This window comes from Bidens hawaiensis, unplaced genomic scaffold (assembly GCF_021521415.1).
Source record: "Bidens hawaiensis isolate Kalapana, Puna unplaced genomic scaffold, B.hawaiensis_p1.1 tig00005104_1, whole genome shotgun sequence".
Taxonomy (NCBI): domain Eukaryota; kingdom Viridiplantae; phylum Streptophyta; class Magnoliopsida; order Asterales; family Asteraceae; genus Bidens; species Bidens hawaiensis.
In genome coordinates this window covers 665,443-692,123 of record NW_027491326.1, presented here as the reverse complement: position 1 = coordinate 692,123, position 26,681 = coordinate 665,443, and the positions used below count along the sequence as shown (strand labels likewise).

At 32.5% G+C, this 26,681-nt stretch overlaps 1 protein-coding gene across 1 annotated transcript; it reads right to left on the bottom strand.

Moving 5' to 3' along the window:
• Nucleotides 1–8,227: 8,227 nt before the first annotated feature.
• LOC143628927 (putative methyltransferase TCM_000336) lies at nt 8,228–22,739 on the bottom strand. Its single transcript, XM_077098366.1, has 4 exons — nt 22,636–22,739; nt 9,827–10,237; nt 9,146–9,418; nt 8,228–8,627 (listed from the first exon to the last, which is right to left on the bottom strand). Exons 1-4 carry the CDS (start codon nt 22,708–22,710, stop codon nt 8,295–8,297), a joined length of 1,092 nt encoding a protein of 363 aa, XP_076954481.1. The 5' UTR covers nt 22,711–22,739; the 3' UTR covers nt 8,228–8,294.
• Between the last annotated feature and the right edge of the window lie 3,942 nt (nt 22,740–26,681).

Genomic DNA, 26,681 nt, shown 5'->3' with positions numbered 1-26,681 from the left:
TAATGATGGATATTCAAAAAGGCAACGAGATCAGAGATAAGGAAATCAAGGCATTGTCACAACAGGTTGTACAGTTAACTGAAGAAGTCGCAGTCCTTAGAATAGATCAATGTAAGCTTTGTAGTGATACTCAGATATGTCCATCTCACAAATCGACTAACACGAGTGTCCACATAAATGAGGTAAGTACTCGTCCTCTTTCTAAAATTTCTATTATTGAAACTCATTCACCACAACGTGTTGAGGGTGGGGTGAATGATATAACCGAGTCTAAGGGTAATAGTGAACATGATCAGGAAGTTAAAAGTTTTACAAATTCCGAAAGTGATTCAAATAACATTTTTCTGAAATTATTAATTGGAATGTGAAAGTTCCATTTCCAATGGCTTTACTTGCACCAAAAAATTTAAGTAAACAGGAACAACTGAAGAGTGAAATGTGGGAAAGTTTTGAAAACGTGAAATAAATAAACCGTTGCTTGAACAAGTTAAAGCGGGTCCTGATCATGTTGAGTGTTTAGAAGAGTTAAGTACCCACATACGACGTCACAAGTTTCCTAAACAACTTGCTTTAACTGCTAATGTGAATGTCATTTTGATGGGTACCCTTCCCCCCGAAACTTCAAGATCCATGAACACCTATTATTTCAATTCAAATAGGTGATATTAAATTAAACAGGGCTTTGTTGGATCTTGGAGCTTGTGTAAGTATTTTACCGGGGAGTTTATATAATCAGTATGATTTTGGGCCACTACAAAAAGTTAAAACAACAGTGGTGTTGGCTGATCAAACTCCTAAGTGTCCTAGGGGGGTTGTAAAGGATGTGTTTGTAAAAGTTGGTGAATTTTATTATCCTATGGATTTCCTCATGCTGGATTGTGTAAAGAATACACAGCTGACAGTTATTATGGGTAGACCGTTTTTAGCTACAACAAAGGCTATTATTAATTGTGTTGAGGGAACGATTAGAATGAGGTTCGGGGAAAAGAAAATGAGTTTAAAGATGTTTTTTAATTCGTTTAATTATAAAACTGACAAGTGTTGATCTCCTGAGAAGGAGAATCGAACAGAAAAGAAAGAATGCTTTATGATTGACAGGTTAAATGAAGAGAAGGTAAAGAAGAAGTCAAGAAGGAGAAGAAGAAAAAAGGTGGAGTTTGATTGTTATAGAGAAATGTGTAAATTTTATGATCAGGTCTGGGAAAAATCTAATGATGAGAGTAGAACAAGTTTAGGAGCGGAAGGAGGCAAGCACCCTAGGAGACCACCATGAATGGCACATCAGGTATGGTCCGGCTGAAGACCTTAACAAAAATTTAGCGCTAACCGGGAGGCAACTCGGCCTTGTATTCAGGTACGTGTATATTATGTTGTATTTAAAACTTTGTAGGTGTAGATAAACCCTCACGAGACCTTACTCGTCTACCCGGGCTACCGGGGGGTTTAAAGGGCTTGTTGCATATGCTAAATGCAATCGTGATTCCTACGAAAGTGAGTTAGGTCTTTTAACATATTTACTCACTTAACAAATTTAATTATGAAATTTATTTAACTTGACTTGGTAATTAAAATTAACGGTTTTGCAAACGGTTTAAAAGACCTATCCTAATAGTTGTTAGAAGCGTGCTTCTACACGTGTGAAGATTCTGTTAGTGAATTGAGGAGCCGGGTTCGTTGAGCGCAAGCACGAGTATATTTGAGTGGCTTATTTTTCTTATCAGGTGATTTCGTTTTCATAATTCTTTTGGTTTTATTAGTATTATTGTTAAAAGTGTAATTGTATATTGTATAATTTTTAGGACCATCATATTAAGCCCGGTTTTAAAATTTCTAATCAGTCAATTTTAACCCCATCCTAAATAATATATTTTATTGCTAAATTTTAAACATTGAGAACAATGTTAACCTCAAGCGTGGAGATGGGGGAAAAATTAAAAAAAAATTGCCATAGAGCGCCTTGATTATGCGCAAAATCCGGAATTGTAAATAATTAATTGATATTATTAATGCCAAGTAGAGGTCTTTGGTCATGGTCAGTTTTAAGCTTTTCGAAAGTCTTCCCATGCAAATGTTTTTTAAAAAGAAAAATTATAATGGACCGTTTAGATGGGTACAACGAGTCATGGGGACGGGTACACATGTTTCATATCGGCAGCCTAATTCCTCTAGTACGTGTGTGAGATTTGCCTTATATACAACACATACAATATAGTATATACACATGTCATATGAGTGCCATTATAGAGAGTAACCAGTATGTCCATGATATCTAAAACTTGGTTGTCTCATGCATTTCGAGATCTTAATACCACCACGTGTATGGAGAAATAGGACTTTAGAAAACCCATTTTATATTGGCCATACACAAAAAATAATAAAAAGTAATGCTCCCTACCCTACATTATTCCTTAGGAGCCAAGTTTGTGTCTTTTCCCTTTCGTTTGTTTAACCACATTACAAGCCGTGTTTGTCTTGGCCTTTATTATTTTTACCCTTGTGGATGAAACCCGGTACGTTAAGAGTTGTATTAAAGTTATTTGTCGAGCATAGTACACAATGTACGTATGTCTCGGGTCAGTTGTTTGTATATGTTGATGTTAGTATTTGTTGAAAAAAAAGAGAAAAAAAAGAAAGAAAGAAAAAAGTTGGAAAATCAAAGAAAAACTCAAAAAGAGTCAATGTTTTAGTCAGTATTGGTTGTAAATAAAAGTCAGTAAGTTTGTCTATTTGTTAGTCTTTTAAATAAATTGGGTTTCATCCACCATAAGTTACTAAATAAATCCGCTTCCGCACCCTAACCTAAGCCACAGCAAAACGCTTAGTTCTATTCTTTATGCAGCCGATGGATAACGGGTGGAGATATGACATGCTTACAAGCTTATTACTTTGTGTTCATACTTGGTATAGAGAGCAGAGAGATACTAGCACATTTTTTTTATGGTCTAAATATTAAACCGAGAGGAGAGATGCTCTATTATGAGGGGTGTGATCATGTGTGCCCTAACTGGAAACAAAGTACACTCATTTTGGAGGTTCCATAGTTTTAAATGTATCATTAAATTGTTTGGTGGGTTATCCACCTTGAAAGTGTTAGTTCTTGGGAATTGGGTATGACCTTATACCCTACTAGTATTAATCGTGGTAATTGATGAATCATCGATCGAGGTGTATGTGTTGCATGAGAGTTTGCTTGAGGGCAAGCAAATGATAAGTGTGGGGATGTGATGAGTGGTTATTTGGTTGTAATTAATTGTTAATAATATTGCATTATTAGTTTAAACAATTGTTAGAATACAATTACATTGAGTTGTTTTTATATGTTTTGGCACATGTTGAAAACTAGTTAAAACAAGTCTAATAATCTTAGATTAATGAATAATAATAATTTACCTTAATGTGGAGACAATTGAAATAAATCAAATGATGCCATTTTGTTCCACATCACGTGGATTGAAAACAAAGAAAAGAATTTAAAATCAAGATTTAGTATTATTAGTTGCTATTGATGGTCACATAATTTGTGTAGGTTATGAGGCAAAATCATAAACTGAGTTATTCTATGGTAAAGGAAGTAAATCAGAAGGTGGGCCCCATGTTTAAGTCAATGGAGCAGGACTTATCGTTCTGTAGCTATTTGATAAATGCAAATGACTTTGGGGGGCTTTTGTTGGGCCACTAATGAAAACATGGGCAGGTAACAAATTAGATGGCAATGAGGGCTCCAAGCTAAAAAAACACATGGAGGCATTTTAAGAGGGGTACAGGTCACGACAGGAGTTTAGAGAGGACACAAGAGAGAAGGCAGCCTAAGGCTGTGTGTCACGCCAATCGAGACGGCATAATCATGACTAGGCAAGGCTAATCTCGTTGTAACTTTCTCCAAGTGAATGGTTCATATAGGTTAATCACTCAATTTTGTTTGTTTATGTGATGACAAACATTTAACAGATTGAAGTATTAGTTAATTAAACAGTTTGTTGGTTTTTTGAGTTCTTTCTTTACAACCATGTTCAGTTGATGACAAAACCTAGAAGCGGGTTGGGTGACTAAAGGAGGTTGACTTGATACTAATAAACTGAGTAATTGAATTATATAGGTTTGATGACAAAAGCCTGTTTTAATATCTACTTTAACTAATTTCCAACACCATGTCTATCTGATGTCCAATTGATCAAACGAGTTTTGTGTGAAACCTAGAACCTGAAACCGGAGGAGGTTGCATTTTCATTAAATTGTTTTTAAAATCAATCTTTTAATTTCCGCTTGACATCGTTTGTCCATCTTAGTTAACTTTATATTGAAAATCAAACAAACTTTGTAATACTGACCACATTCTCCTCGTGTACGATACCCTACTTACTCTAACTATTTAGTTTAATTGAGTTTTTGAATGACTAAAATGACGGTCTTCAACTCACGTCTAATCTTCTTATTTTTGCAGGAAATTTGAATTTCAAAATGATAGCTGTTATCCACAAACAACCGTCATTTTGGGGGCTATTGTTAGGACATAGATATTTACGATGAGGATATGTTATCCTTATGTAACTTTTGGATCAATTATCCTTATGACATGTTCCAGGTTGCGCAGGATCAAGGATCCTCGGTATTAATTGTTTACTAACAATTGTTTTATTTGAATGGTGTTGTGATTAACTGGTTCAACGGTTATAAGACTTAGTCCACCTATTTATCCGCAAGTCCGTGAAGTTTTTCACGTGGTCAAAGAGCTGCAACGGATCATGGAGAAGTGGCAAGATAATAGGACTTATTGTTAGCTTTTATCTTTTATAAATTGAGCTTATGATCAGTTAGGAAAACACACAACACACTCGTGAGGCAATACACAGAGATCATTTTAGCAATATTCACACACTTAGCAGTTATTGTAATCGCTAATCATAATCTCCAACCATTGTATTGTAACACATTTTTGATTAATAAACTGGTGATAAACGATTTGTTATCACCCAGGGTTTTTGTGTCGGTGATCCTTAATCCGAGCAAGGGCTTTTCCTCGTAACAAATCTCTGTGTTATTGTTCATCTTCGTTACATAATCATTATTGCCTTACAAGCACTATACCTCACTTAACAAATTTGATTACATTAATTTTTTACCAAAACAGATATATTTTTACAGGCATTAATTGAGCCCAAATTGGAATCATTTCGTAAAAATATACCGGTTATATACACGTCTAATACACAATCAAGTAGAACCCAAAAGTAGTCAGGCTACGCTCTAATTAAGTAGAACACTAGAGACCATAGTATGCAACTAGTTTTGTGACAATTAGTTTTAAACAAATTTGTAATCTTATAATACAGAACTTGAAATGCATACCTTAGCATCCAGATGTGATCTTTTAGCCTCCATTTTCCTGTTCTGGTCTTTTAGCATCCATTTTCCTGACATAAAAGTGTAAAATTTAAATAAGTAATTTTGATATACAAATGTTGAATTTAACTTGCATTAACTTGGTTAAACTGATGTGTCATCCTAGATATTTGGTTAGGCTCAAATGCATTACCATCATAGCCCATTAGCAACCAAACGGGCACCAAGCCATGTAAACAAAATGTAGGTTTAAATTGTTCAATATATATTAATCGGAACCCGACAATAGAAGACCATCATCATTGTAGACTCTAATCAAAGGATGATCGTAAACCTGTCTGCCGGCAAACGATACACCACATAGCAACCAAACCGATCTAAGAAACGTAAAGCCATAAAGTTTTGACCCGGTCAACAATAGATCACACCCAGCAAACACCACAGCTTACTACATGTCTCCACCGCCACCAAGAGTTCCGAATCGGAACCCAGCAATGATAGAAGCTCATCATAATAGGCTCAGATACATGATCATCATAGTTGTTATCAAGGAAACTAATAGACCACAATCGGTAAACACAAAGGAAACTGGTACCACAATGCCACCTCCACCAAGGGTTCTAAAGCGTAACCCGACAATGATAGACAACAGGTTACCTACAGAACATATCCCCATCCTTTTCTTTGAATTATTTATGTTTCATTTGCCCAACTAAGTGTCACCATTTTCGGCGTCAAGTTGCCCACAATCAAACTTAAGACCTCCTTATAAATATTTAATACACACTACAGTAGAATAGCCATGTTAAACATGAATATTTTAATATCTATCTAAATTAGCCAGTCAAATGAAGAAGAAGAAGAAACCCAACCCGGTATCTATAATTATTTCTCTATTTCCACCATACACCCGAATTCCGAAACCCTAGAATTCGCTACCCTGTTCACATAATCAGTTTATTTACCTTTCTTTATGAACATAATCAAACTCACAATCAAGTGGGAAATTTGGTGGTTACCTTAGTGGCAAAGAACTTTTTGTTGGTAGTGGTTCACGTAATCTGAGATCCAAACACTGGACATTTAGGGTTTCTACCACAAAGAAGAAGTCGGCGACGATCACCAAACGCTCGACCATCGCCGACCAACGCCACCAAGGGTCCCGAATCGGAACCCGGCAACGCCACATCCCATTTAGGATTATCGGCGACGATGAAGCAGAGAGGGACAGAGACAACAACGTCTAGGGTGGTAAATACGAACCACCACACAACCACCGTCCGGCGCCACCAAAGATTCCAAATCAGAGCCGGCAACGCCACAATCAATTTTTGAACGTCGGTGGATACAGTAGAGAGAATAGAGGGTGAAATAGAGAGAGAATGTGACAGCAGAGGTAGATAGAATTAATCAAAAGAAGATGGTGGAACAGAGGTGTCACGTACACGCGTCATAGCCTTAGACACGTGTATAAGACAGGCGGCAAACCAAAACGAAACCTTAAAGCCAGCCTGGCCCCACCGAGAAACCCACAAACTGTGTGACGTCAAAGTTGTTCGTAATATGAAATTATAATATACTTAACCATATTTTATCAATCTCAAATATACACTTATGAAGTATGATTTTGGTAAAAAGAAAAAAACATAAAGTATGAGATATGAATTAAACATCCACCTACTCGAAAACTTGAATTAGTCACCATTACTATCGTCTTCTGTTAGTGTCCCCTCTCTCGCGTTAAACTACACACACGTTGCAGCCCGTTAACTCACAAAATTTTAACCAAAACGTTAAACAAAAAATTAATAAAAGATGAAAAGTATGGAAGACCATATTTGAAAGTGGAAACGTGTTGAAGTTAAAAATAAAAAAATGTATTGTTACAAACTTGTAAGAACTATATAAAAGGTATAGGGGTTAAAAGGTAAAAAAAAATTGGGAAAAAAACAAATTAAGAAATATTAACAAAGAACAATGTGCGACCATTAATGCACACCAAACTTACTATTGTATATTTGCATATATAATATAAATAAAACTATAGGTGTACCTAGCGTGAGCGTGAGTGTAAGCAGCACCATGTAGGTGCCACATGTGTAAGAGAGTTTCACGACTCACACTCAAAAGCATCCATAAAAATGAGCCTCAGCTTCACCTTAATAAACGGTCACGTTAGCTTCACCTTAAATTCTAAACCTTTTTCAAAAACCTCATTTTCTTTCAGGACAACAAATCTACACAAACCTCACGTAAGCCATGTGATTGTTTGAGATTTTTTGATATTTTTTTAACATTTTTGTGTTTTCGAGAACTAGAGAAATGTTGTGATCAAACCATACATCCCAATACTTATTTATAATAACTTATTTTATTTATTTATTTATTTTTGAGGGGGGTCCATAAACTTGTTCAAGCGGCAATAAAACGGTGAAAAACGTCTAGTTTTAACTCATATGGTAACCAATAATTAACCTAACATGAATAACCGGTTTCGGTTAACAGATTGCCAGAACTAATTCCTAACCTATGGGTTTGTATACGTTACAACCCGATTTCTCAATATTTAGTGGTTACTAAACGGTCTGATTTCGGTTAGTAACCTATTTTGATTGGGGTACCGGTTATAAACTTATAATTTTTACCTCTAGCCGTTGAGAAATAAAAAGAACTAAACAAATAGGAGAAAGAAAACCTAACAGATGGCATGGCATAGTCGGCGTTCGGCAACGCGGCATAGACTCAACTTTATCGGGCCACAACCAAAAGTCTAATGCCAAAGCCCGGTGGGATAGCCCATCTTATGTTTTATCTTTCCAATAAAAAGTTAAAAACTATAATATATAACCCATCTAAAGAAATCAAATAAAAACGTTCTATAATACATTACAAATAAATTATGCACGCTAAACATACATGCTACATACACGTTCAACATCTACATCTCTTTCAAATCATAACTTCTTAAGAACTACAATAAAACTTATGGGCTTAATATCTTCTACACCCATTTCTTTATCAATCAATTTTCCATAATCCTCAAACAACTTATCGAGGATATCTTCTCCAAAGTGTTGGGAAATCATGGACTCTTTGATCGCTCGAATAGTCTTTGCCATCGCGGTTCCATGACTCATATAAGGACCAGAGTAGCATTCAATTTCAAACATTTCAAACTGTTCCATTTTAAAAGACCCCTCTTTCTTTACTTCGTCCTCTAACTCGTTCCTTGAGGGTGCATAAAAGTGGGCATCGTACTCGTCCACCTTTTCCTGCTCAACTTCTCCCTATGTAAACCGTAATAAATCTAAGTTCATGACAATCTTAAGTAGAGATATTTGCGGTTCACTTTGAAACCCTGAAACCATTCAACCCCATTATTGGTTTGGTTTCACAATCGGTTTTTCTAAGTTTTTCGATCTGTAAGTCAATATAGGAATTTTCAACCCATCCTAATGGTTTGGTTTCCGTTTTATTCTCAAACCGGATGGACAAGCCCTTGTAGATCGTAGGCTTTTTCATGCTATGTAACTTTTATACTTTACATGTGCCTTTCGTTATTTTAAGTTGCACAACTATACATATGATTGGGCTTTGTTAACAATAAAAACAGTGAAATCAAATTGAGGCTAAACCACCAGTAACATTTGGCATGATTTGGTTTTAATTTTCAATAATTTGGTTTCGGTAACAAATGATCAAAAATGTTTCAAACAGTTTAACTCACGCTTTAACCTAAACACTATCAAGACCAATCCATGAACACCATATCTTGACCATATATATGAAAGTTTATAAAAAGTACCTTATTGGCTAACGTGGCAAATGAGCGTGAAAGGAGTTCCCACAGGAATGAGTTGCCCCTGTCAACATGGCTTCGATCTCTACTTCCTAACAAAATAAGCACCATCCGACCTCCAGACACTAGTTCCTTTGATCTTGATTGTAGAAACAATGTAAAATCTTCTTGGAATTGATCAAAATACGCTTTAGAGACATGTTTCGAGCTTGATTCGGTGATGTAAAAGCTACCTTTGTTAACGGATCTACCATCGTTATCGTAGAGTCCCGGAGGAATCTAAACAAGTTGTGCGATCAAACTTAAGTAATTTTGACATAACACTACTAGAATAGAATACAGAGCAAATGTAGCCATAATTTATAACAAAAACATGGTACAAAAAAGCGACCAATTTGCGATCGAAATCATAGAGGTCGCAAAATTAGCGACACGACAATATCATATTGCATCGGCAGCAAATTTTGCGATCGCCTGCTTTCTCTCACAATTAAGTCAGAAAAAAAGAAATTCTTTTAAAAGTTAAATTTTAATTATTGGCCACAAATTATGCTATCTCCCCCGGTTTTGTTGTAAAAAAGGTAAAATGAATAATTACTTGTCCCAAAATAGTCCTTGGCTCGCAACCAATTTTCAACTGAAAATGCGATTGTAAAATACCCTGATTTCTAGTAGTATCACACTTACCCGGGAGAGCCAGTGCAAACTGTAAGAGGAATAAATGAAGTGCAAACACTTGTCTGGAAACAGTCTACCATAAAAGGTGCCTGGATAACCAGCGATGTACACACTTGATTCAAGTTCTTGGCACCGAAGATGCCTCTCGGTGTCCAGTTCTTTGTAAAACTCTGGCAGGATCTTGAAGACCGCATTGAAGTCATTGGTTGGAAGATCGTTAAGGTAGATACGATACTCGGGTGGTGGGATGTTTGAGGTGGTTTTGTCGATGGTTTCCACCATTTCTCGTATGGTTGATAAGGTGTTTTGGCCACAAGAACAGCCAAGATTGGCTATGCCTAAGCTCTCTGGTGTTGTGGAGATGTAGGTTTCTTCAAGGCTTTGGAGTGTGATGTGTTTCACCATATCTGAAGCTTTTCTCTACACAAATAATTAACATAAATCTTATATGTTTATAGTTTGTGTTCATAGTTGTGGTCACATTTTAAATATCTCCCACTCTCCTCTTTTCCGTCCGAATCTATGTTTTATATCATTAAATTTAATTTGTATGACAATTAAGTACTTTTATTGTAAACCAGGATTTAAAACCCTGCGACAGGACCATTAAACCAAACGAAAAAACACACATAAAAGTGTTAAACCACGAATGTGTTTTGGGTCGATGCAAAATCAACCTTTATCGGGTTACGACATCGGAAGTAAACAAAATAAATAAACTCGTCAATGCTGAAATACAAAACCTTATCACATGTAGAACCAAAACAAACCCGCATGCTATAGCTACGAATCGACGCAAATTTTGTATTGGCGGTACCAACACAAATTTGTAAACATGAATTAGTAGGAAAAAAACATATTTTAAAGGTCAGGTATCAAAACGTCGAAACATAGATATATAACATGTGACGACGGGATACTTTTAAATATGAAAAAGTTTTTGGTCATTGTAAAGACCAACTATAACAAATACTAAAGGAAAGTTAAAAAAATCGTATAAATCTATACTATATAATAAATAAAAGTTTTCTCATATCACATGTCATTCTCTTATGTATTCTTATTCTTTTTCCCGCCTCTCTCTCTTATTAATTATACATACTTTATAAAGTTTTTTTTTATATATTTTTTGTTTTATGATTTCTCTAATTTCTTTTACAAAACGTATTATATATTTTTTAAAAACGTTAGGTTTATTTATAAAACATTTTTATAAACTGAACATTTTCATTATTTAACGGGTTCATTGTTAAAAACACGTGGATCATTAATTGAACCCGACCCGCCTTCTATTCATCTGGAACCGTAATATATTTCTTTCTATCCAAATTTTGTCGATCAAAACCTTATTGATTCTCCTTTACTGTACATTCTTCAACTAATCGAACGTTTTCTTCTATTGATGGTTGGTTTGTATTGATTGTACCGTTTATGTTCTCATAATACTATTTTACTCTAGTTGATACCATATTTTTAGTGTATTATCTAATTTCGTATCAAAATAAGTATTTAAAAAAGTTATGATTTATAATTGAGTTTGTGAATAGTAGTTATAATTTAACTTCGTACTTACTTAATGTATTATTTAACTTTATTTATCAAAAGTTATCACTTTTAAAATTTAAGTTTTCCAACCCGTGTAAAACACGGGTACATAACCTAGTAATACATATAAAGTCGACAATTGATATAGTTAGTTAAATATTATAATTAGTTAAAACTTTATAATTATTAAAATATAGGGAATAATAATCATATGATAAGGTAAAAAGAGAGTTAATATTAATCTTTTATTTATAGAATAGTACTTTTGACTTTAACAATATGGAATTAAATAGTGATATTATAAGAAGAGGAAAATCTTCTTAATATATATAATAACTAGGTTAGATCCGTGTTTCACATAGATGAAAATATATAATATATATATATATATATATATATATATATATATATATATATATAAGAGTTCAAATAAAAAACAATAGGTATGTGAGAAGTGTGAAAAGAACTTTAAAATAAAACAAACCATCTAAATATGACACTATACCATGTAAATAGGAAACAAAACAATTAATTAGAAACTATCAATCTCAACCACTAGATCATAGATCCAAGGGCCTAGATTTATTCTTATTCTTCTCACAAAAACATTGTTTTTTACATCAACCATACCCTATATATAAATAGGGGAGGGTTATTTTAAGAACCATGTGAGTTTTAAAAACTTTAAGAAATCAATTTTGAACCACACATTTAATTAAATGATATGAAATATGTGGCTGAGATTAAATTCTATTAAAAAATGAAGCATTAGAGAGAATAAGTATTTTTGATAATTACACAAGTTTAATCGTTAGTTACACATGTGTAAAAAGTCGATTCGGTGTTTAAAAAAATGCCGTAATTTTTTGTACATCACTTACGTATTACACATGTGTAAAAAAAATTTCGAAAAAAAAATTGTTACGTTGAGTTCTTTCGAGTTTTTAAAACTCAAAGTGGTTCTCAAAAGAAATCAATCATATATATATATATAGGGGAGGGTTATTTTGAGAACCAATGTGAGTTTTAAGAACTTTAAAAACTCAATTTTGAACCACACATATAATTAAATGGTATGAAATATGTGGCTGAGATTAAATTTAATTTAAAAATGAAGCAGGAGAGAGAATAAGTATTTTTGATAATTACACAAGTTTAAACGTTAATTACACATGTGTAAAAAGTCGATTCGGTGTGTAAAAAAATACCGTGATTTTTTGCACATCACTTACACTTACGTATTACACATGTGTAAAAAAAATTGGAAAAAAAATTGTTACGTTGAGTTCTTTCGAGTTCTTAAAACTTAAAGTGGTTCTCAAAAGAAATCAATCCTATATATGTACATATATATATAAGGTTAGTATCATTTGAGAACTCCTTTAAAGTTAAGAACTTCTATGAACTCATAAGAACCAAACATTTTTTAAATTTTTTTCATATATTAACATTGTTTGAGACTAGTTTTATCATATTTTATATATAAATTTTTGATTACATATATAAATCACAAGTTTACATATATGTAAAATTTATGTAATAACATTTACATATATGCAAAAAAAAATTTAGATATTTGTAAAAACTAATTTTTTATAATTGTAATCGTAAATATAGATATAAATAGTGATAAAACTACACTCAAATAACACTAACATACAAAAAAATTTATAAAAAACGTTAGTTTTCAAGAGTTCCTTCAAGTTCTTAAATAATTTAAGGGTTCTGTAATGATACTCATCATATATATATATATATATATATATATAGGGAAAGGGTCAAGAGAGAAGTCTTCCTTAGGTAGAAAACTAGAGAATTAATAATGAAGTTTTTTTAATTTAATTAAAAAAATACTTTTATTTTTTTTCTGTCATCCTTCTTATATGTTGTCATTTTTCATCACAAAAAATATAAAAATAAAACAAAATTAAAAAAAACTCGTTGTAATACATATATGCAATATGTCGACTTTTTTATAATGCATATGTGCAATAATATGCATTTTGATATTTGAAATAATGTTAAATAGCATATATACAGTTGTTGTATTGTATATTGCAATAGTGTTATATTATATACAAAAATAAAAAAAATCTATATATTGGATATGTGCATTAGTGTTGTATTACATATATTCGATAGTGTGTTTTACATACAATTATTAGTGTTGTATTTGCATATATTAAATAGTGTGTATTATATAATGCATTTGTGTTGTATTATATGCAATGAAACATTATTTTATATTTGCAATACACATTAACGCACATATGTATTACATAGACAATTTTTTTTAAGAACAATATCATCTTATTTAAAAAAAAGAAAAATAAATCTCAAAATATTATTTTTTAGAAAAGTTAAAAATAATTTTTTAGTAATTCTCTCCTTAAAAGAAGTTTCCTCTAGATAGGAAAGGTTTTCATTAAAAACTCTATATTTTTTTAAGAACTTTAGAAACTTACCCCAACCAATCATTTAATTTGTTTTATTTTCTATTTTATTTTTAATAAAAAGGTTTTTTTGGTAAAATAGATAACCATATTAGTAGTTATACCAAATCATTTTGAGTTTCCTTAATTTTCTCCTTGTGTTATTATTTTTATTGACCGATTATTTTTGTTTCAAAACTCTTTCCCTTTTTTATTTATAAATCTATATTTAATGTGATTTTTTTGAACGGAATCCGGTTAATATGATTGTTGACTTTTTTAAATTAAATCTTCATTTGTGGCATTTTGAAACAAACTAAAGTTATTTTGTTACATCCTATACAATTTCATTAGAAATTCATCAAAACGAATTCTTTAACATCAGAATTTCATCTAGTAAAATGCATGTGTAATTCCTTTAATTTTGCAGATTTGAAAAATGAAATTTTTTAACATCAAAGAAAATGCATATATGTAAATTTTCAATTATGTATATTTTTGTTTAATATACATGTATGTAATTTATAGTATCTAACTTTGTTTTACATATGTGTAACATTGTTTTTTACATGTGTGTAAGTTAAATATATACATATGTGTAAACGTTCAACACAACGTGTGCATTATAAACTATTTACATATTTGTAATTATATTGAATATAGAATTATCAAGCCAACATTTATTTGATCAAGACACCACTATATAATTGGCTAACCGGGATAAACTAAAGAATTCTGTAAATAAGTTGAAGGCTATAAGTGATTTAAAGAAAAAGAACTAGAAACGTGTACATTTCCAATGAGATTAGTGTGAGAGAAAAATGGAGGGAGTTTTTTTATCAAAATAGGTGGTGAGGAAAAATTATTTATCAATACAGGTGATCTACAAAGTATTTATCAAAATAGATTCTTTATTTTTTTTATTTTTCTTTTTTTTCATAATTTACCAAAACAATTTTATACTATTAGATCCATTTTTAATCAGTTTTTGATATATTAATTTGTATATGCATATTATATCTATGTACTTATCTATATTTTAATTAGTTTTAGCAAAACTTAATTATCAACTCAACAGCTCCGTCACCTTCAGTCCTTCACCATCTTGCTTCCGGCCGACCACCAGTCTACCACCACCATCATCATGCATCACTACCAATGCCATCAATCGTGATAGTTCAGATTGAGAGAGAGAGATAGAGAGAGAGAGGTGATGAAGATGGAGATGGTGTAGGTCGATTTATAGATTTTAGGTCACCTTTCCCGGCGTTTTTGGCCTGCGATGGTTTTACATTTTCCGGCGAAACAGAGAGGGGCGGCGACGGTTTTGTGGTTGTGAAACCCGCCTCCCCGAAAAAAGGGACAAAAGGGTTTCATGGTTTAGAGATAGTCGTCGTCTTCAGTTCAGTTCTTGCCGTCGGAAATGGTGGTCGACGAGGTACTGTAGCCGAACATGTTGGCCGCCCGCCGGCGTGAGGGTTATGGTCGGAGATGGTGCTTCAATTTGTACAGCTTCAACGTTCTCTCCTCTCATGGTCTTGGCAATGGATGCATTCTTAAATAATACTCACCCTATATATATATACCCATCTAATAAATGAATAGGATTGCTCTAAAATACCACATGACATTTCACAAATCAATTTAGTTTAGTTTTAAGAAAATAAAAGGTCGCGGGCTGCATTTCCCTCATTCGGGTTATTCAGTCAACGTTATACCACAACCCTGTTTTGATTTTGATGAAAGCCCCCTTCATCGCCGTTTTACACCACAAACAACAAACCCTATTCCCTTATCTTTATTCATCCATGTTCCAATCATCAGCATCGATTGTAACAACTCGGTTTTTCCATTTTTAAATCCCCGACCCATTTCAATGTTCGGAGAATTTTTAACGCGTTCATCGAGTTAATTTATGGTTATAGTATTTATCTTAATTATTTATTTATTATGTATTTAAAACTTTCAAAATATGACAATTATAGCCCAACCTTAAACTAGTACCCAAATGTGATTCCACTTTCAATCAGTAAGGACCTATTTGCAAAACTGATATAATTATTATAATACCCTAACCCGTTTACCCATATTCTCTTACCACATCCATCTCGCAAACCCGGATTCTATTTTGGTTTACTTGGCCCTTAATTCTCGTGTTTAACATGGAAATTGAATCATAACTTGAATAATTATGTTATAATCGTCCTTGCCGATATCAACAATTATGTTAATTGGTCAATTCGTGATTCGTATTTCCTTATTATAACATGACCGACTAAACCCTTTTGGTATATACGATCTGTAGTTAATAATAAAATTAAACTCTTCTTCGCGCTGCTAGTGACCCTGCGAATCAAACCCCTGTACTTAATTACATTATAGCAACCTGCAAGTATCCGTTTATGTTCGAGTTTTTGGCCGGCCGTATATCATGCGAGTTAACCATCATATTGTCATCTTTAAGGTAATTATTTGGTGCTTTTAGTTCATCGTTGATCATGTAATATTAACCCTAACGTTAATTAAACTCATATCAAACACATTGATCGATTTCAAATTATAGGGTTCATAGGATTTGGGGATAAAATCTACTGTACTTAAGTTTTTCTTACTGGATGCTAACCAAGTGTCTGCTTAGTCCATTTGGTTGCTCTGTTGCGCGCGTTTTTCAGGGTGCCGGCATGGGACGCGAGTTTGAGTCCCGGCCAGCCCCTTTTGTCTTTTATTTTTTTTTTGTTTGTTTGTTTATTGTTTTAAATATATTACAGATTTTTGTAGCATATTATAATTAATATTTAATATAAAATAAACATTATCTAGTTAAATCGACATCATAAAGTTAACGTTTCGTGTCAACTAATTTTGTTACAAGATTTTAGTATATATATGTATGTATGTAGTATAATTAAATATTAATAATAGAATGAACTTAATTTACTAAAATCCGACCATCTTACCGACTTTTCTTGTCATTTATCGTTTTTATAACTTTCCTATATATATATATATATATATATTATGTATTTGTAATGTTCTTTTAAACGAAGATATAATAAAACATATTAAACGTGTTAGACGAATTAACTATATTTTTCCTTTGGGTTTCGTTAAAGATTCTAAAATATAAATCTTTTCATAATTAACTATTTAAACGTTTATTTCTATAATATATCGCAACTCATAATTATTCAAACTAATTATTCGTAAATTAGAATATATGATAAGAAACCGATTCTTTTAATTAAATGATAACTAATAATAATGATTTCACAATATAATAACGTAGGGTTCAATCGATCAATCAATAACCATTCTAATTACAACATAACTCAAATCTTATACAAATCTTAATTCATTAAATCAAGTATATCATTTTAATTAATTCATATTATTTAACTAGGAATCCTTGACGGTATATCCCGAAGGGTTCATCTCTCTCATCATCATCATTTATGTTTCGTTCATCCGATCATGTGAGTATCTCACTCCCTCTTTTAACTATTTTGGGGACATATGTGTTCTATTTATTTTATTACTATATATTACTCAACTTGCAACTGTTGTCACTTGTGTTTAGCAATTTATACCTTACTTGTTTATGTGCTTACTTGCTTTATATGCTTCCGCATTCGGAGGGGTCCAACATAATCTCAGTCTAGTATGATCATAAGACTGTCGTAGTGGCCGGCGTCCGACGCATTGACAATGGTTTCACCGACACCTCATTTTTGGTAACCAATGCCCATTCGCATGGCAGCGGTTTAGCCCTTTCTTTATGGTTTGATTGATTTGTTTATATGATTGGTTAAATTGCTTATCACTTGACACAGTCTGCTCTCTTATTTATTATTATTATATAATCATGAAAATCTGGTGTTTTACTCACTCAACCTCATGTTGACAAAACTATTTTATTTTCAATACATATGCAGGTCATCGTATGATGTAGTTGAAGTTAGAAGATCGTTTATGGACTTATGCTTGAACGCTATAGTTTATAACTGATGCTTGAACGCACATAATAGGTGGCGACAAGCAGGAAGCAAAGGTGATAATATATGTACGTTAATTTCAAATAAAATACTTTTAACCCAATCATTTTTATGAACCTGTTTCGACCCAAAAACATTTTAACCTGAAGCCCGTTTTGACATTAGCCCTTTCGATCTCATCTAAACCCATCCCGACATGAACTAAATTAACCTTTTTTTTATTAAGTTGTTCCAACCCTAACCCGTTTCAACACCATTAGTCGAACATGTCCCACCCATTGCCGGTAATAACTTGTAATCATGTGACATGTTAGTTTTTAAAAGATTTATAAACTATAGCAATACCATACTCAAATTTAAGATAACAAAATTTTCGTTTTTATGGTGTAATTTTTTAGAAAAAATATTAACTTGTGAAAAAGTTACGGCCGTTAAAATGTCGTGAGGTAGTTGATTAATAAATTATGGGGAAAATATGTAACTATTTAATATATTAACAAAACATGATTAAAGTTGAAAGACCATTATTGTATATTGTTTTTAAATAAGGAAAGACTATTTTACCCCTAAATTCTTAAAATTCTATGCATTGTTATATGTGTAATATGTAACAAGAGTGGTACCTCTTAAAATGTAAGAGGTCCCTCACTCCTATATTATATATAGTATATATATATAGGATTAGAATCATAAGAGAACTTTTTTAAAGTTGAGAACTATGAGAACCATTTTAGACTATAAAAAACTCAAAAAAAAATCATAAAATAAAAAACACACAAAAATCAAAAAAGTAAAAAAACCAAAATTTTTATTTTATCATCCCGGTTTCATAAAAAAAACTCGGTTTAGCTAAATTATATACACATATGTATAATATATACATATATGTACATTTACATGTTTTTTTTGTACACATATGTATAATTTAAGATAAACCAATCAATCAATCAATCAATCATACCCAGTGAAATCCCACCAATAGCATAGCTATAAGTAGGGTCTGGGGAGGGTGGGATGTAGGCACACCGTACCTCTATCCACATGGATAAAGAGGTGGCTTCCAGAGAGACCCTCAGCTTTAAAGTACATATGTATGAAGCAATACAAAGGAAATCAGAGTTTAACAGCAGTAGCAGTAGCAGTAGCAGTAGCAGTAGCAGTAGCAGTAGCAGTAGCATTTATGTAGAGAAAATATTATTATGGTGTGTGACTAAAATCAGGTAAATAGAAGCCCTAAGGTATTCCTTTCTCCCTAAAAATCCTTAACTTTAATTCTACTTCTCCAAGAATTCCTATCCTCAACCATGTCCTCAGAGAGGTTTAGGTCTATCAAATCATGCTTAATCCTCTCATCCCAAGTCAATTTAGGTCGTCCTCTACCCCTTCTCCCCTCTATAGTAATGTTTCTATGGATCTTACATGATTCGTCGTTTGTCTTCTCTTCACATGTCCAAACCATCTCAATCTCCACTCTCTTATCTTGTCTGCTATGTTCGCTATCCCTAATCTCTCCCGAAACATGACGTTTCTTATTCGGTCTAACCTTGTGTGCCCACACATCCAACGTAGCATTCTCATTTCTGCTACCTCCATCTTCCGCACCTGTGCCTTCTTGATGGCCCAACAATCTGTTCCATATAGCATTGCAGGTCTAACTGCAACCCTATAAAATTTTCCCTTTAGTTTAGTTGGGAAACTCTTGTCGCACAATATACCTGTGGCTGCTTTCCATCTACCCCATCCTACCTGAACTCGATGGGTCACATCACTGTCTAATTCCCCATCGCTCTGAACAAATGATCCTAGATACTTGAACTTCGTTACCTGCGGAACCACCTGCCCTTCAATGGTAATCTGTGCGTCCTCATTGTCATTTACCCCTCCAAATGCACAGTGGAGGTACTCCGTCTTAGATCAACTAATCCTTAAACCTTTTGTCTCTAAGGTTGTTCGCCACTCCTCAAGTCTCATGTTTAGATCTTGTTTTCTCTCAGCAAGTAACACAATATCGTCTGCAAACATCATGCACCATGGGAGCGTCCCCTGAATCGACTTTGACAACTCATCCAAGACTACTTAAAAAAGAAACGGACTCAGTGCTGACCCCTGGTGAAGACCTACCTCTACAGGGAAGAAATCAGTATCACTCACTAGCGCACGGACACTTGTTGCACTCCTAGTATACATATCCATAATTATCTCTATGTATTTCCTGGGTACTCCTCTACCCTCCAAGCACTCCCAAAGCACCTGTCGTGGCACATTGTCGTAGGCCTTTTCTAGGTCAATAAACACCATATGAAGGTCACGCTTCTTCTCCCTATATTTTTCCATCAATCTTCTTATAAGGTGTATTGCCTCTGTGGCGGAACGCCCCGGCATGAATCCAAATTGGTTCACCGTAACCTGAGTTTCTCGTCTAAGTCTAACCTCAATGACTCTTTCCCATAGCTTCATAGTATGACTTAGTAGTTTGATTCCTTTGTAGTTACTACAACATTGGGCGTCTCCTTTGTTCTTATAGATAGGAACTACAACGCTGCTCCTCCATTGGTCTGGCATCTTACCAGATTTAAGGATACAATTGAACAGAGTAGTTAACCACATGACTCCTTCCTCTCCCAGACACTTCCACACCGATAGGTAAGCTCTCCCATCCTCCTAAGTGCAGTCTGCACCTCTTCTCGTGTGATCCGTCGGCAGTAGCAGTTGTTCGGTTGTTGTCGTTGGGAGGTTGTGTTGTCATGTTCTTCTTGGTAAGCTCTCCCATTGTTGAAAAGATTGTGGAAATAGGTTTGCCATCTTAGCTTGATGTCTTGCTCCTTGACTAGTACATGCCCATATGTATCCTTTATGAATTTCATGATACTACATATATGTGTATATTACGTAACTAAATATTAAATAAAATTATACATATATGTATAATACGACGTTTTTTTTATTTTTTTTAATGAAACCGGAATGAACTATAAGAATTTTGGTTTTTTTATATTTTAAAAATTTTTATTATTTTTTGTTTTATGATTTTTTTAAATATTTTTTTAAATGTGTTTTTAGTGGTCTAAAATGGTTCTCAAAATTCTCAATTTGCAAATGATTCTCTTACGCCTTGTTCTTGAGTTTTTTAACCAAGGAAAGAAAAGTAAATGAGAGGGAAGGATAAGAAAGGGAAGGGAAGAGAAGGAAATTTTTTTTAATTAGGTGTGTTCTTGAGTTTGAAGGAAATTAGAGCAAAGGAAAGGATAACTATGTTAAAAAATAGTTATCCCTAGTAATCATTTCATTTTTGGAAGGATAACTTATTGGGAAAATACATTAATTTAATCATTCATAACTACTCCTACTCATTTCTTTTCCATCCTAAAAAAACTCAAGAACACCTATTTTTTAACTATTCTTAGTTTTCCTTTCCTTTCTCTCTTTTAAAAAAACTCAAGAATAGGGTGTTAGGATCCTTACCCTATATATATATATATATATATGTTTGTGTATGTTATACATTTTAATGAATTGTAAACTTAAGATAACATTCTTAATATAATGGATCACATTGTTGTTTTAATTAAAAGAATCTAACATACAAAGAAAATAATAATTACATATTTCTAGTTTATACCATATATTTCTAACTTCTATCATGAAATAAAAAAAACATATTAATTAAAACTTCATCATCTACTGAAATGATATGTTGGAAACTATGAAACGTAAATATGTAGATGTTGTAACATAAGTTGTGTGTTATAAAAACTACTTTTATTGAAATTATAATACATATAAGTACACAACATAAAAATGCTACAAATATGAATATAACAATGAGATATAACAATTGTAATTTTGATTAAAACGTTAATAAAGCCACAATAAAATCCAAACTCCGTGACTTAAACCACAATTTCAATCCAAACAACCAGTCCAAATGTTCATAAATAATTTTTCAAAATTCAAAATAAATAAAATAATAATAACAAAATCTCAAAATTTTTAAAAATAACACCAAAGACAATTAATTGCCTTTATTACTCAATAAATGATGATCATTACAATTTATTTTGAAACATTCTCCAACTTAGGAGTTGATGTTTAAAATTAAATTGTTTATTAGATGAATAATTTATTTTAGAAATTGTATACTTGGCATATTATGTAGATAACCTAATTAAATAATATGTAAAAAAGATGTTGTTTTAATAATATAGTAAGATTACCTTATACTTCTAGTCTATAAAAGACATCTTAAAAAAAACTTTTCTACGGGGATAAAACAAAAAAAAATAACAAACTATTGTCATTTATCATTTGTGATTTCAATAATCAAAGGTTTTGGAAATAGAAAAACCGACAAACTATTGTTATTGAGTTAAATTAATTTATACAATAGAGAATTGTGGTTTTTGTTCTTATGGTTTGTTAAAATCTACTAATTCAATCCGAAAAATGTTAATGAGATGGACGATTGCTACTAAAATGAAACTTTAGGGTTAGAAATAACAAAGTTATTACTCTTGGATTGGAATACCAAACTTAAACAAACCACAAGGAAGAAACATGCAGTTTTCTCTTTAAACAATTTCTCATGGTTGATCGATTCTAAACACAGTTACTGAATTTAGCACAGCCAATCCGTATGATAAAAATGTTGGTTCAAATTTGATTTGACGAACCGTCTGCAACATGTCAACCATTTTCTTTGTCTAAATCATATATTATTTTGTATGTTTTAGTAATATAGTTTAAAACATCACTGGGTAAACATAAAAACTAGTTTTAAAGACAAAACTTAAACATGACAAAGTGATTAACAATTCATACAATAAAATAATTAAAAGAATAGATGTTTTACCTGAAGATATGAATTCTGGGCATAGCTATTTTCACCAAGCCCACCATTCATGTGGAAGACTTTCTCAACATCCATAATGCTCAATAGCTAATAATGGTATTGATATGCTTTTTGAGTGTGAAGCCTACTTACCTCTTATCCCCTCTTTATACTTGATTCAAATATGCTTGATAGCCTAACTCATCTCTAAAACAGCACATCCCAAAAGTTTCGGAAAAATAGAACAATCAAATCTTATTTTAATTTTATATTTTATATATATACAAGAGCGCGTTTATTTTAAAAACAATAATATTCAAAGAACTAAGAGAACTGTATACCCCATTTATACATGGTGAAAGATAATCAAAATAGTTGGAAAGATAAAGTGCCATGAGTCTTTTGCAACATAGTCAACATATTATGTATAAGTGAATTATACGGTTCTCAGAGCACCCGCAACGCATCTGTAACCCAGGGTCCGGATCCATGTGGCACTTCAACCGACGAGGTGGAGGCGGACTCCACCGTTGTGGATCAAAGTACACGGACAAAGGTCTGTTTCTGTAAACGACCAGGCGGATAGGGAAGTTGGGCCCCCTCGCTCACTCTCTTACATCAGATGTATACAATATTATAGATGTTGGTTTCATTTCGAAACCCCATAAAAGTTAAGAACTTTGAGAACTTTTAACAACTAACCATTTTATAAAATTTTTTTTAATCCCGTAAATCCTTTTATATATAACACAAACCGAACTACATCTGAATAATGGGTAAGCGAGCAACAAGCTGCGCCGCTATCCCATTTTGAATCGCAAAGCCTATATAAAATTATTTTTATATATACTAACATTATATTGGAATGGATGACTTGAGAAGAAGTGCATTAACAGAGAGGTCGGTGGTGACTTCGGGAGTGATGTCTATTGGCGGCGCCTTAAATGATGGAATTTAGATAGGAGGCATCGACATGGTTGTTGAAGCAGTGCGATGATTTAATAATCTTACCGTAACATCCAGCAGCTCCAACGACAGTATATATATATGATTGATTTCTTTTGAAAACCAGTTTTAGTTTTATAAAATCGAAAGAACTCAACATAACTATTTTTAATTTTTTTTTAACATATATAATATGTAAGTGTAAGTAACGTAAAAAAATTACAGTATTTTTTTACACATCGAATCGACTTTTACACATGTGTAACTAACATTTAAACTTGTGTAATGATCACAAATCTTTATTCTATCTCCTGATTCATTTTTTAATTAAATTTAATCTCAGTTACATATTCTATATTCATTTAATTAAATGTGTGGTCTATATTGAATTCTACACGTTCTTAGAACTCATCAAGTTCTCAAAATATCTTTCCCATATATATATATAGAGTAAAGTATATATATATATATATATATATGTTTTTCCCATATATATATATATATATAGGGTAAAGTTAAAATACAATGTACAACCAAAATAAGAAAGGTTAGAAGGAATCTAATCCATTGGTCTTAAATTTGGATGGTGGAGATTAATTTAAGAATAAAAATTGATGAGAAATGACATGAATGTAATACCCCACTTATGTTGATTTTCTATCTCCACATGCAAGACACATGTCAATTCTTATATCATTTTAAAACGTTTAAAACTTTTTCACACGACATTTTTTTATAATTTTTTTTACCATAATAGCAAGCGTTTTTTAATCTTTAATATGAATATCATATTGTTATATAAAAATAAAAAAAAGTTAGTGAGTTTTTTTATATTGTGTTATTTGGTTGGCCATTGTATTTTTTAATTGGGTTTTTCTATGCATTGTGTTATAGATTTTGCTCATTGTGTTTTTTAATTTATACTCATATTAAAGATAGAAAGGAAAACAAAGATTACATCATTTTGTCTTTTTGTTTGTCATTGTGTCTTTATGCTCAACATTTGTCTTTCTACTTATCATTGTGTTTTAATCATTGTGCTCAACATTAACTTAATTTGAAAAAAGTAGTATTTTGTTCATTGTGTATTACGCTCAAGTCATTGTGTAATATTTGGTTTTCATTGTGTTTTACGTTTCAGGCCACTATGTTATATATTTACCATTGTGTCTTACGTTTCAGGCTATTATCTTATATATATATATTATATATATATATATATATATATATATATATATATATCAATATTGTGTTTTACGTTTCAGGTAATTGTGTAATATGTATTAATTATTGTGTTTTACGTATTAGATAATTTGTCGGTATTTTTCATTATATTTACATATTATTACACAACGGTGTTATTAGTATTTAAAAAAAAACACAATGATCAGTTGAAAGATACAATGACGAAAAAAACACATTGACAAACATGAAGACACAATGACAAAAAAAGACACAATGGTAAGAAAAAAAAACACAATGGCGTAATTTTTTTATTTTTATATAACAAAATTTTAGTCATATTAAAGATAAAAAAACACTTTTTATTATGGTGAATTTTATTTTTAAAAAAATATTATATGAAAAAGTAATAGACGTTTAAAAATGATGTGGGAATTAGCATGTGATTTGTATGTGGAGTGAGAAAATGTGTACTGTTACTTATATACCCTTTTTCCTTTCGTCCCTACATGACACATGTCAATTAATTATGACTTCTCACATTTCTCATTTTTGTTGGTCTTTGTAGAATAACTCAACCCAATATGTAAAAGTAATAGTACACATTTTCTCATTCCACATGCAACACATGCTAATCCCCCATCATTTTTAAACGTCTATAACTTTTTTATATTATATTTAAAAAAAAAAATTCACCATAATAACAAGTGTTTTTTAATTTTTAATATGAGTATGATTTTGTTATATAAAAATAAAAAAAAAACTACGTCATTGTGTCTTTTTGCTTACCATTGTGTCTTTCTATTTGTCATTTTGTTTTTTTGGCCATTGTGTCTTTCAACTGATCATTGTGTTTTTTAAATACTAATAACACCGTTTTGTAATAATATGTAAATATAATGAAAAATACCAACAAATTATCTAATACATAAAACACAATGATGAATACATATTACACCAGGGGTCAGCGTTGAGCCCGTTTCTTTTTGCAGTAGTCTTGGATGAGTTGTCAAAGTCGATTCAGGGGACTCTCCCGTGGTGCATGATGTTCGCAGACGATATTGTGTTACTTGCTGAGAAAAAACAAGATCTAAACATGAGGCTTGAGGAGTGGCGAACAACCTTAGAGACAAAAGGTTTAAAGATTAGCCGATCTAAGACGGAGTACCTACACTGTGATTTTGGTGAGATAAACGACAGTGAAGACGCACACATCACAATTGAAGGGCAGGTGGTCCCGCAGGTAACGAAGTTCAAGTATTTAGGATCATTTGTACAGAGCGATGAGGAATTAGACAGTGCTGTGACCCACCGAGTTCAGGTAGGATGGTGTATATGGAAAGCAGCCACAGGTATATTATGCGACAAGAGTTTCCCGACTAATCTGAAGGAAAAATTCTATAGGGTGGCAGTTAGACCTGCAATGCTATATGGAACAGATTGTTGGGCCATCAAGAAGGCACAAGTGCGGAAGATGGAGGTAGCAGAAATGAGAATGCTACGTTGGATGTGTGGGCACACAAGGCTAGACAGAATAAGAAACGTTGTGCTTCGCGAGAGATTAGGGGTGGCGAACATAGCAGACAAGATAAGAGAGTGGAGATTGAGATGGTTTGGACATGTAAAGAGAAGACAGACGACGAATCCTGTTAGATCCGTAGAAAACATTACTATATAGGGGAGGAGGGGTAGAGGACGACCGAAATTGACTTGGGATGAGAGGATTAGGCATGATTTGATAGACCTAAACCTCTCCGAGGACATGGTTGAGGATAGGAATTCGTGGAGAAGTAAAATTAAAGTTAAGGATTTTTAGAGAGATTTGAATACCTTAGGGCTTAGACTTAACTTATTTAGGTCACATACCATAATGGTATTTCCCTTACATATTTTATTATTATTATTATTAGCTTTTATATTGCGGTTAAACTGTGACCTTT

Excerpts from the sequence above, each read along its gene's own strand:
- LOC143628927 (XM_077098366.1), bottom strand. The coding sequence starts at position 22,710 with ATGGATGTTGAGAAAGTCTTCCACATGAATGGTGGGCTTGGTGAAAAT. Across the intron at positions 9,419-9,826 it reads GTTTGCACTGGCTCTCCCGG|ATTCCTCCGGGACTCTACGA; the intron begins GTAAGTGTGATA and ends CAACTTGTTTAG. Across the intron at positions 8,628-9,145 it reads TTGCCACGTTAGCCAATAAG|GGAGAAGTTGAGCAGGAAAA; the intron begins GTACTTTTTATA and ends CGGTTTACATAG.